This window comes from Mobula birostris, chromosome 21, assembly GCF_030028105.1.
Source record: "Mobula birostris isolate sMobBir1 chromosome 21, sMobBir1.hap1, whole genome shotgun sequence".
NCBI lineage: Eukaryota > Metazoa > Chordata > Chondrichthyes > Myliobatiformes > Myliobatidae > Mobula > Mobula birostris.
The window spans coordinates 56905210-56918325 of record NC_092390.1 but is presented as its reverse complement, the minus strand read 5'-3'; the positions used below and the strand labels follow the sequence as shown (position 1 = coordinate 56918325).

At 42.5% G+C, this 13116-nt stretch overlaps 1 protein-coding gene across 2 annotated transcripts in view; it reads left to right on the top strand.

Annotated features, from left to right (window-relative positions):
• The window catches only part of zdhhc6 (zinc finger DHHC-type palmitoyltransferase 6), a 31317-nt gene that overhangs the window by 3636 nt on the left and 14565 nt on the right, over positions 1–13116 (top strand). For both annotated transcript variants that reach the window (XR_011882733.1, XM_072239535.1), the window contains exons 4-6: positions 9131–9290; positions 9464–9625; positions 10108–10161. Coding sequence is in view for 1 of the 2 variants with exons in the window: in XM_072239535.1 (XP_072095636.1) it covers positions 9131–9290; positions 9464–9625; positions 10108–10161 (376 nt within the window). In the remaining variant the exon portion in view is untranslated. The remainder of the gene's footprint in view (positions 1–9130; positions 9291–9463; positions 9626–10107; positions 10162–13116) is intronic.

The following is a 13116-nucleotide window of genomic DNA, read 5'->3' as shown; positions in this document are numbered from 1 at the left end:
GTGGATATCTGATAACAAAACAATTAGAATCTAGAGCTGGTATGAGTTCTTGATCCTGCTCCTCCGAACAAGATCGTGGCTAATCCTGTACCTCGAATTTTGCACATCCCTCGATTTCCTCTATTATCTAAAAATCTATCTGAGTCTTAAATTCAATCAGTGACTAAGCATCTACAGAAATCTTTAGATTTCTAAGCATCTGGGGTAGAAAATTCAAAAGATTTACAGCCTGCTGAGTGAAGAAATTGCTCCTCACAGTTCCAAATGCCTGATTCTTTATTTTAAGCTAATGCCATCACCTCCAAGGAGTTTGTTGTATTTTAGTCCCATTAATTATAGCTTTACTAAAAGTAGCTTTCCTAAATTGTTATATCAGTAATGAATTCTTTATCTTGATCTTACAGAATTGCATAGAGTTTAGTAGAGTCACTGTATCATGGAAGATATCAAAACTTAACCACATTACTGAGAAGGGAAGCAGTGGTTTGAAGTGAATGACGGGGAGGTATTAATCTATTGCTTGGGGACACAGTATGAGAGCAGTGAAGAATTTAGTGAGTGGCAGTATTGCTGTGTATTTTGACTGGGAAATGTTTGTACCAGTTACTATTCTGAGGTTGTAAGAGGGTTACAGAATCTGAGTCAGGTTTAATGTCACTGGCATACAGCTGTGTCATGAAATTTGTTGTTTTGTGGCAGCAGTACATTGCAATTCGTAATAATACAAGCTGTAAGTTGTGTATCACTTTGGTTCCTTCGGTTGCACAAGTCCAGAGAAGACACCCTCTGGCCCCGCCAAACGTGGGAGATTGAAGCGCAAACCTCTCAAATGCCCCTGTTTGTGTGGATGCTGCGTGAGTTGTAACCCTGTTACAAGTAAGTGCCACAAAATAACACAGTACACTGCATACAATTAAAAGATTTAGCTTTATAATTCTTTATAATTTTAATGAAATGGTCTAATGTGCACAAGTTGGAGCTCAGTTTCCCCTTCGCCAATCCTCCTTCAATTCCCCTCCCCCCCCCCCCCCCCCGGGCTACATCCAATCATGTCAGCTCCTCCAACCTCTTCTGTCTGCCGTCCTCTCTCTTCACCCCTCTGAAAAGCCCCATGCCCAACCTTAGTGTCCCTCACCAGAGAAACCTCCCCTGAATCCATTCATCCCAATTGGATAGCACACATTTCTCCTATCTCTCATCTTCAACAGTAACCCAAACACAGAGAACAGAAAAGCATAACAGAGAAAAAAATATGAACCATGTGAACTAGGGCATTACAGTTACAATAAGTGTACATAAAAATGAAAATTAAATGCGTAGGGAAAATAGTATCGGCACTGGCCTTGCCGGATCCTCCTCTATTTCCCAAACATCCACACTAACCCCACCTTCCAGCTGCCTTAACATTGATAGTTTCCCTTGTCCTGGCCTAACACCCCATGAACCTCGGTATCCAACACATCATTCCCTGTAATTTCCACCATTTCCAAAGGGATCCTACCATCAAACGTATCTATCTGTCCCCCTCTCTCCGGTTTCCACAAGGATCGCTCTATCTCTGACCTTTGTTCATTTGTCACTTCTCACTAATTTCCCACCCGGCACTTATCCCTGCAAGTGGCTAAACTGCTAGACCTCCTTGTTCACCACCTCCCTCACCACATTCGGGCTCCCAAACTGTCCTTCCAGGTGAGACAACACTACAACTGTGAATCTGCTGGGGTCATCTCTTGTGTCCAGTGCTCCTGAAGCGATCTCCCTTAAGATGATAAATTGGGGACTGCTTCATCAAGCACTTCTGCTCCATCGGCCAAAAGTGGAACTTCCCAGTTTAGTTCTGATTGTTATTCCCATTCTGGTATGTCAGTCCACAGCCTCCTCTTGTGCCACCATCAGGGTGGAGGAGCAGCACCTTTTCTTCTGTCTGGGTAGACTCCAACCTGATCGTATGAATATTAATTTCCCCTTAGAAATCTACAGCGCATTACAGGCCCTTCAGCCTACAATGTTCTGCTGACAATGTAAATTACTCTAGAAACTGTCTAGAATTTCCCTACTGCATAGCCCTCTATTTTTCTAGGCCCCATGTACCCAAGAGTCTCTTAAAATACTCTATTGTATCCGCCCCTGCCACTCTTGCTGGCAATGCATTACACGCACCCACCACTCTGTTTGGTAAAACTTTCCCCTGACATCCCCCTCGTACCTACTTCCAAGGACCTTAAAACTATGCCCCCTTGTGTTAGCCATTTCAGCCCTGGGGAAAAAGCCTCTGGCTATCCACGCGATCAATGCCTCTCATCATCTTATACACTTCTATCAGTTCACATCTAATTCTCCATCACTCCAAGGAGAAAAGACCAAGTTCACCCAAGCTAAGGCATGCTCCCCAATCCAGGCAACATCATTGTAAATCTCCTCTGCCCTCTCTCTGTAGTATCCACATACATCCTTAGTGAGGTGACCAGAACTGAACACAGTACTCCAAGTGGGGTCTAACCAAGATCTTATGTAGCCGTAACATTACCTCATGGCTCTTGAACTCAATCCCACAGTTGATGAATGCCAACACACCATATGCCTTCTTAACAACACTGTCAACCTGCGCAGCAGCTTCGAGTGTTTTATGGACACGGATCCCCAAGATCTGTCTGATCCTCCACAGTGCTAAGAGTCTTACCATTAATAGTATATTCTGTCCTCAGATTTGACCTACTGAAATGAACCACTTCATACTTATCTGGGTTGAACTCCATCTGCCATTTCTCATCAGCCCAGTTCTGCATCTTATTGATGTTGTTACCTCTAACAACCTTCCAACTATCCACAAAATCTTTTGCTGTGTCATCAGCAAACTTACTAACCCACCCTTCTTCCTCATCCAGGTCATTTATAAAAATAACACAGAGGAGGGGTCCCAGAATAGATCCATGCGGAAACACCACTGGTCACCATCCTCCATACGGAATACGAACCATCTACCCTTTGTCTTCTGTGAGCAAGCCAGTTCTGGATCCACAAAGCAAGGTCTCCTTGGATCCCATGCCTCATTACTTTTTTTTAGAGCATTGCATGGGGAACTTTATCAAATGCCTTACTGAAATCTATATACACTACTTCCACTGTGTTTTGTTACATCCTCAAAGAATTCAGTCAGGTTCGTAAAGTATGACCTGCCTTTGACAAAGCCATGCTGACTATCCCTAATCAGATTACGTCTATCCAAATGCTCATAAATCCTGCCTGTCAGGATCTTCTCCAACATTATACGTTTGCAATCTTCCAATCCTCTGGTACTTTTCTCGTCTCTATTGATGATGCAAAGATCATTGCCAGAGGATCTACAATCTCCTCCCTTGCTTCCCACCGTAGCCTGGGGTATGTCTTGTCTGGTCCTGGTTACTTATCTAACTTAATACCTTTCAAAAGCTCCAGCACATCCTCTTTCTTAATATCTATACACACAAGCATTTCAGTCCATTATAAATCATCCCCACAATTGCCAATGTCCTTTTCACTGGTGAATACTGCGGCAGAATATTCATTAAGTACTTTTGCTACATTGTCTGGCTCCATTCACTTGTTTCCACTATCGCTCTTGATTGGTCCTATTCTCACGTGCCTTGTCCTCTTGCTCTTCACATTCTTGTAGAATGCCTTTGGGGTTTTCCTTAATCCTGCTCGCCAGGGCCTTCTCATGGCCCCTTCTAGCTCTCCTAACTTCATTCTTGAGCTCCTTCCTGACACCCTTGTAAACTTCTAGAGCTCCAGCAGTACCTATTTTCTTGAACCTTTTGTAAGCTTTTTTTCTTAACTGGATTTTCTACATCCTTTGTACACCATGGTTCTTTTACCCTACCAACCTTCCCCTGCCTCAACGGAACATAGCTATGCAGAACGCCATGCAAATATTCCCTGAACATTTGCTGCATTTCTTCCGTGCATTTCCCTGAGAACATGTGCTCCCAATTTATGTTCTCAAGTTCCTGTGTAATACCATCAGATTTCTTCCTACTCCAATTAAATGTTTTCCCAAATTGTCTGTTCCTATCCTTCTCCAGTGCCGTAGTAAAGGAGATAGAGTTGTGATCACTACCTCCAAAATGCTCTCCCACTGAGAGATCTGACGCCTGACCACGTTCATTTCTCAATACCAGATCAAGTACAGCCTCTCCTGTAGTTGGCTTATCTACATATTGCATCAGGAAACCTTCCTGAACACACCTAACAAACTCCACCCTACCTAAACCCCTTGTTCTAAGGAAATGCCAGTCAATATTAGGAAAGTTAAAATCACCCATCACAACAACCCTATTATTATTGCACCAGAATCTGCCTCCCTATCTGCTCTATAATGTCTCTGTTACTATTGGGGGGGGGGGGGGGGGGGGGGTCTATTTTAAAAAAAAACACCCAGTAGAGTTATTTCCCCTTCCTGTTTCTTACTTCCACCCACAATGACTCGGTAGACAATCCTTCCATGCCTTCCTCCTTTTCTGCAGCCGTGACACTATCCCTGATCAGCATTGCCACTCACCCACCTCTTTTGCCTCCCTCCCTGTCCTTTTTGAAATGTCTAAAGCCCGGCACACTCAACAGCCATTCCTGCCCCTGAGACACCCAAGTCTCTGTAGTGGCCACAACATCATAGTTCCATGTATTGATCTACTCTCTTAAGTTCATCTGCCTTGCTCATGATACTCCTTGCGTTAAAATAGACATATCCCAAGCCATCTGGCTGAGTGCTTCTTTGTTCTATCATCAGTCTACCTTCCTCGTAGACTCCCTACAAGCTGTCCCTACTTGTGCGTTAACCGCCCCATACGCTGCCTCTTCACTTCAGTTCCCACCCCACTGCAAATCTAGCTTAAACCCTCCCTAACAGCATTTGCAAACCTCCCTCCCAGGATATTGGTTCCCCTCCAGTTTAGGTGCAACCTATCCCACATACAGGTCACTCCTTCCCCAGAAAAGGTTCCAATGATCCACAAACTTGAAAACCAGCCCCCTGCACCATCTCCTCAGCCATTCATTTATCTGCGCTATCTTCCTGTTCCAACCTTAACTAGCTTGTGCCACTGGGAGTAATCCGAAGATTACCACCATGGCCAGCCTTCTTCCTAATTCCCTGAACTCACCACGCAGGACCTCTATCCCTCTCCTGCCTACGTCGTTGGTACCAACATGTACTGCGACCTCCAGCTGCTCACCCTCCCCTTCAAGAATATTCTGCAACCGCTCGGAGACATTCTGGACCCTAGCAGCCGGGAGCCAACACACTATTCTGCCGCATAACCTCCTATCTGTCCTCTATGACTATTGCTCCACCTGGCTTCACCCTACCCTTCTGAGGCTCAGAGCTAACCATAGTCCTATTGGTCGGGCTGCTGCTGCCTTGCCCAGGTAGGTCATCCCCCTCAACAGTATCCTGTTGCTTAGGGGGACCCTGCACTGACCCTTCTGGGAAATAAAATTATCTCCCCCTCCCTCCTCTTCTATTACCTACTCTGACCTCTTACCTCTTTTCACCTGCCTATCAACTCCCCCAGTGCCTCTCCTCCTTTCCTTTCTCCTATGGTCCAATCAGATTCCTCCTCCTCCTCCAGCCCTTTAACTTTCCCACCCACTTGGTTTCACCTATCTCCTTTTATCTATCTTCCTTGTCTTCCCCCTTCCTTTTCAGTCCTGAAGAAGGGTCTCAGCCCAAAACATTAACTGTTTGTTCATTTCCATAGATGGAGCCTGGCCTGCTCAGTTCCTCCAGCATTTTGTGTGTGTTGCTTTGGATTGCCAGCATCTGGAGAATTTCTTGTGTTTACAGTACTGAGGTTGTGCTCATGGGTTCGTTGTCCATTCAGAAATCTGATGGCGGAGGGAAAGAAGCTGTTCCTGAAAGGTTGAGTGTGTGTCTTCAGGCTCCTCTATCATCTCCTTGGAGGGAGCAATGAGAAGAGGGCATGTCCTGGGTAGTGGGGTCTTCAATGATGGATGGTACCTTTTTGTGCATCGCCTGTGAGAGGTGTCCTGGATGCTGGGAAGCCTACTACCCATGATGGAGCTAGCTGCGTTTACGCTTTCTGCAGCGTTTTCCAATCCTGTGCAGTGGCCCCTCCCTATCAAACGGTGATGCAGCCAGTTTGAATGCTCTCCACGGTACAGCTGTAGAAATTTGAAAGTGCCTTTGGTAACAGACTAATTCTCCTGCAACTCCTAGTGAAATACAGCCATTGTGGTGTCATCTTTGTGACTGTATCAGTGTGTTAGGCTTAGGATTGGTCCTCAGAAATTTTGACATCCACGAACTTGAAACTGCTCACCCTTTCCACTTTTGATCTCTCGATGAGGACTAGTGTGTGTAAGGGAAATCAATTGATATCATATACCTGAAATTTCAAAGAAAACATTTGAAGTGCTTGACTCTAGGATCAAATTAAAGGGAGAATGTGGTAGCATAGTGGTTAGTGCATTCGTTTTGCTGTGCCAATTAGGGTTCAGTTCCCGCCAGTATCTGGAAGGAGTTTTCACCTTCTCCCTATGACCACATGGGCTTCCTCTAGGTTCTCCAGTTTCCTCCTACGTTCAGAAAATGTACCAGTTGGGGTTAGTGAGTTGCAGCATGGTATGTTGGCACCAAAAGTGTGGCAACACCTGTGGCCTGCCCCAGCACATCCCAACACAAGCCGGTTGTTTTCAAATTGCTTCAGCTCTACGAGGAAGGCTTTGAGTGAAGTGATCTGTAAACAGTGACATTGTGAAAGCCATCCTGTTGGGGGAAGTGGGGGGCGACAGATGAAAGCAGAATGAAGTAAGAAATGCAAACATTGGTTTTCAGAGCTGACCTAGATTTTCCTGTACACATAACAGGAAATTTAACTTGGGTGCAGTGAGCAAATGAAATGTCAAGAGTTAATTGCAAGAGGATTTCAGTAGAAGACTAAAGAAGCATTACAGCAATAGACAAATAATTAATAGAATACTTTCTATAATCTACAGATGATGAAATAATTGAATTGCAAGATTAATTTAAAATGAGTTATCCTCAGGCATATAATTCCTTGGAAAAATAATAGCTACTACCAGCTTCTATAACTTTATTACAGAAGTTAATCCAGTTTTATTTCCAAAATAAGATGCTATTGCCTTTAAACTTGGTGTTCAATTTTTTGTACGCCACTCTTAAATATAGTTTGTAACCTAACACAGGAAGCACCACCCGGGTAAATTCAGAGCACCTACGCAGCATGTGTTAAATTTGTTTCTTTATGGACCCGAATGGAAACTCCATTGATTTGTAAGCAATATGTAAACAGTGGGAAAAAAAATAAATTATGGTGAGAAATGTAACTTGGTTAAAATGTTATCATATTTTCTGAGGAATCTTTAAAGAACTGCACACAATAATTGTGGAAAGGCAAGGTGGAACTTGTGATACATCATGGTAATTGGGCTCCTCCAGCCCAGTAAGCCCGCACCACCAAATTACACCCATGTGACCAATTACCTTACTAACCCGAACATCTTTGGATTGTGGGAAGAAACTGGAAGGTCCGGAGGAAACCCATGTGGTCACGGGGAGAACATACAAACTCCTTATAGGCAGTGACAGGAATTGAACCCGGCTCGCTAAGGTGAGGGCCTCTGTCGCTCAGAGTTGACCATGGATATTGCATCCTAGCTGTCTCGATACGGAGATCAAGCTGTTGCCATGCAGCAAGCTCCATCTCTCCAAAGGAAAGGCAGAGACTGATGCCGTTTGGTACCAGCAGCATCGCAGGAGTTGCTAGTCGGCATTAAACTCAATGTAGGACTGCCTTAGGTATTCTAGCTCCAGATATTCCCTCGGGATTTATTCCCGAAGTGTTCCTCATGAATGGGTATAGCTGCAAGGCAGCAGAGGTTTGAGATCAGAGTTTTCCTTATAGATGAGATGCCAGCCACGGCTGATGAGCCCCATCTGCCTGAAGTGACTGGTTTTAAGGAGCCAGTAACCCGCTTTGCCCCTTCTCTTGTCAATAGAGTCGATTCTGCCAGGGTTAATAGCTAAACCACATGTTTATGCCAGGAGCTGAACTTGGTTGTGAGAGGGTATTTAAGGTGCACACCATTGGGAGCATTTAATAGGTAATGGGAGCTTATCTCCATTACCACCCCTGGCTATAACAACCTTAAGGAACCAGAATAATGATGACACTGTAATAGCATTACACTATTGGCCACCATTATCCTGTGAATTATGGAATTATTGGATTAATAGACCTTAAATGAGAGTAAACAAAACTCAATTTCTAGGAGGATAAAACTGAAAGTAGAAAACTTCTTAAGAACCATGTGTCAAATTTGCACTGGGCCACAATTGTATTTGAAGTTCATCTAATCACAGTACAATAAAAATAAATAGACTGAAGAAGATATTAAAAACGATCCAAAGATGTACAAGAACCTTGAGGTTATATCTTGATGGATGAACAGGCTAGATATCCAATATTCAAAAGGGAAAATTGAGGGATGGTATCACAGAAGTTTTAATGTTAAGGAAGGTTTTTGATATTGCGGCTGTAGGGAATGTTCTCTTTTACAATTGAGTATAAAGCTGTGGATATAAAATCATTGCTAAAAATTTCTAGAAGAAACATCACTACCCAGCCTACCACTGACCCATGGATGAGGTGAAGAGCAAAGATGTGATTAAGAAGCTAGATAATCAGCTGAGACTGATGTTGATGGTTGAATGACCAAGGTCAAATGGCAAGTTTTATCTGACCACTGATACCTGTTAATTCCAAATGAATTTTCACTTCTGTTATTTCAGGTACACCTTTTATATTTGCAGTGTTTTTTTTCTGCTGTGGATCATTTCATGTTAAACAAGGAGAACATTTCTTTGTTTTTTTTGTCTTTTACAGTTTGTGAATACCTATTCTGTCAAAACCTCAATATAAATTAATCAAATTGGTCTGATCTTTCAATGAAAAATATGCAGTGTATCTAGGCAACTGGACTTCTCTGTAAAGCTTTAATACACTAGCATATTGTCAATGTACTTACTAGAAATTCCCACTACTGCCCACGGAAGTTGTTTAGTTTGACAGAGTTGTATTTGCTGCTCTCATAGTTCACCCTTTGCTCCTAGGTGTGTGATGAAGATGGATCATCATTGTCCATGGATTAATAATTGTTGTGGTAATTTTAACCATGGCTACTTTACCTTATTCCTGATGTTAGCACCTTTGGGTTGTATTCATGCTTCTGTGATTTTAATCATGACCATGTACACACAGCTCTATAACAGGGTAAGTAAAGCATTGCTTTCTTCCAAATACATCTCAACGTATTGTGTTAATTAATGTGCTTTGCCTGAATGAACTATTTGATCAGAAGGAAATTCTTGGTATGGTTGTTGCATATTTTAAAAAACCACTATTTATACCTCTACTTACAGTCTTTTTGAATGGTTTTATTGCAGATATCATTTGGTTGGAGTTCTGTAAAAATTGACATGAGTGTGGCTCAAAGTAATCCTCAGTACATCGTTCCTTTTGGAATTTATGGATTTGCTGCCTCGCTATTTGCTTTAGGATTGGCAATTGGCACAACAATAGCTGTTGGAATGTTGTTTATTATTCAGGTACAGTTTGCAATGGAATCTTTTGAAATGTCAATGGTTATTTTTGGACCTAGTCTCATTGAACATCATTAATTTATGGATCAGTATTTGGTCATGCAAACTATTTGAGTAGAATCCAATAGTTTAATGTTTTTGAGCAATAATAAAATTGAAGTATCTAAAAAGATAGGACGTGGAAACTGAGGAACTGAAAAGCTGCTTATCCGGTGAACGTTATGTTGTAGAGGATATTTCATGCTAATTGATACTTTTTTTTCCTAACGAGGCATCTGTTTGCAAAGATGTTACATATCCCTGAACTCTATTGCTGTTGCAAAACAACAATGTTCACAATGTACAAGTCAGCGATATAAACCTGATTCTGATTCTACCAGAAATTGCTTCCTATTAGGTAGCTAGTGAGACTTCTGTTTATCAGTAAACTAGTTTAATTTTGTATTTCCTTGGGTGTTTGGGTTCATTATTTGGTCTCTATTTTGTAGATGAAAGTGATTCTTAGAAACAAAACATCCATTGAAGTTTGGATAGAAGAAAAGGTAAGTTCTGATTACTTCGTATTTCTGTGCTGCCAATTTTACCCTGATGAAATTGCTGCATTGGATCCTGTGCATTATATGAAGAGATGCATCTCTTGAGCGCAGTAGCGTAGCGGTTAGTGAAACACCTTACGGCCCTGGCTGTAAGATTGAGATTCAGTTCCCACTGCTGTCTGTAAGGAGTCTGTACATTCTTCCTATGACCACGTGGGATTCCTCCAGGTGCTCTGGTTTCCTCCCACCTTCCTAAAATGTATGAATTAGAGTCAGTAAGTTGTGGGCATGCTATGTTAGTGCTGGAAGCATGGTCACACTTGGCTGGCTGCCCCAGCACATCTCGGCTTGTATTGGTTATTGACATAAACAACACATTTCACTGTATGTTTCAATGCCTCACTGTATTGTACAAACAAAGCTAATCTTAAATCTTCCATAAACTCTCGTTTCTCTCAAAATCAAAAGTAAGTGACCTGATATGCCCCTTGATTTGGCATGAATTTTCAAAAATAATTTAGAATATTTTAAACTTTAAAACAATCTGTCACAATTTTTAACAAAATTAACTCCTTTTACAAAACTTAAGATTTAGGAAGTACTTAATACCCCATGTGGAAGTCACGATAAATGGTTACTGAGCATTTCTCTTTCAGTGCTCCCAAGCTCTTGCTGGCTTACAAGTTACTAGCGTCTGATGTAGAACAGCAACAAATTTCCAAGCTGAGGTGATGGTGCATCTTGGTGGTAGATGTTAGGGGTTTCGGGAGCGCGTTGAGTTATGCAGTGCGTTTTGTAGCTGGTACACCGAAATTACTGTTAGTGTCTGATGCTGAGAATAAATGCTCGGGGAAGTAATAGGCAGGTGAGGAGTGAAAGGCCTGAGTGGGGAATGGGAGGGGGGGGGATTTGTTCACCAGAAGGAGATATCGATACTCATTCCATCAGGTTAGAGGGTATCCAGACGGAATATAAGGTATTGATCTTCCTCCAGTTGAAGACCACATTTTATATTATGGTGGTGTCAATTTCTACTGCTGATGCTCCACAGCGCTTCTTGGACATCCATTGATGAGCTACTGGATCTATTCTATGCCTATCCACTTTAACATGATCACAGCTCCATGCAAGGTGGTGTGTGTCCTCACTGTGAAAGCTGGACTTCGTTTTCTCGAGAATTGTGAGGACATCTTTCTGCCTGTGCTTTTTGTGAACAGATTCAACTGTAACAAGTATAGTTGATCAGTGAGGAAGAATTGAAGTAGATTTATTCTTTGTGTTGGTTCATTTGCTACTTGCTATTTGGTCTGGCAGCCAAATCTTTTCAAACTGGGTCAGCTCAGTCAGTCATATACATGCAGGTAGTCCTTGGAGTCGTCAGCAATCACTCTGAACCTAAAAGTGTGGTGAAGCACTGTTTTATCAGTTTAGAACTGGTGGTAGGTGGTAATCTGTAGGAGATTTTGTTAACTTTATTTATCCAGGGTGCTATAAAACTTCATTGGCATTGAGAACATCAAGACTGATTTTACTCTGCCACTTCTGTCTTGCAAGTGGTATAGAACTCATAGCGTCACAGCATAGAAACAGGCCCTTCAGGCCATCTAATCTGTGCTGAACCATTTAAACTGCCTACTCACATTGATTTGCACTGGGACCATAGCCCTCCATATCCTTGCTATCCAAACTTCTTCTAAATGTTGAAATGGCGCTTGCTTGCACCACTTGTGCTGGTAGCTCATTCCACACTCTCGCAACACCCTGAGGGAAAAGGTTTCCCCTCATGTTCCCCTTAAACTTATCCAGGTATGGTGATAGAAGAATTTAGCTGGTTGTAATGTATGAGTCTGTGCATATTGCGACCTTGCCGTCTCTGAATTCAGTGCCTTGGTAGCTGCCTGGTGGCCTGATAATTTTATTTCTCTTTCCAGTGTAATGGCAATGGTACGATAGAGGGTTTTGCTTACCCATTGCAGAAGGAATTTGAGTATCCAATGTGTTGGTGGATTTGAAATTGCACGTAGGCTAGAATATGTGCAAATGACAAGTTTTGATCTTCTGAAGGACATCAGTGAATCCAGCTGGAACTTTAAGAAAGTACAATTGTTTTTCAGTCATCATTGCAGAGATTTTTTTTTTCCTCTCGTCTTACGAGGATAGGTTGAGAGAGCTTGGGATTTCCTCTCTGGAGAGAAATATGAGGGGTGACTTGTTAGAGGTGTATGATATGATAAAAAGCATATGAAATGATAAGAGGTATAGAACGAGTGGAAACCCAGAGGCTTTTCCCTAGAGAGGAAATGACTAATACAAGGGAGCATAATTTTTAGGTGATTGGAGGAAAGTACAAGGAGAATGTCAGAGGTAGGTCTTTTTTTTACACAGGGTGGTGAGTGCATAGAATGCCCTGCCAGGGGTTGGTGGTGGAGGCAGATACATTAGGAGCATTTAAGAAACTGTCTCAGATAAGCATGTAGATGAGAGAAAAATGGAGGGCTATGTAGGAAGGAAGGGTTAGACTGACCTGTGAGTAGGTTTAACAGTCAGCATAACATCATGGGCTGATAGGCCTGTACTGTGCTGTAAATTTCTACGTTCTAAATTCAGAATTTAAGCTTTCACGTGTGGCTTAGCTACCAAATCCAGCAGGGTTGTTTTCACTGGCACAAGAACTGGTAAAAGGCAGGTTACTACTGCTTTAAAGCCAGTTGCTTTGGGCAGATGGAGCTCATCAGCCATTGTTGGCAATTCATCTAGAAGGAAAACTCTGATCTCAAACCTCCTTGGTTTGAGGGGGAGCTTGCTTGCTACATGGGCAACAGCTTGCTCCCCATATCGTACTGCCCAGGCAGCTAGGGTGCAACATCCGTGGTCGACTCTGATCCATGGAGACCTCATGACTCACATTCAAAATTATTAACCATTTAACAGCTGACATGGTGGGATTTGAACTTTTGGTTG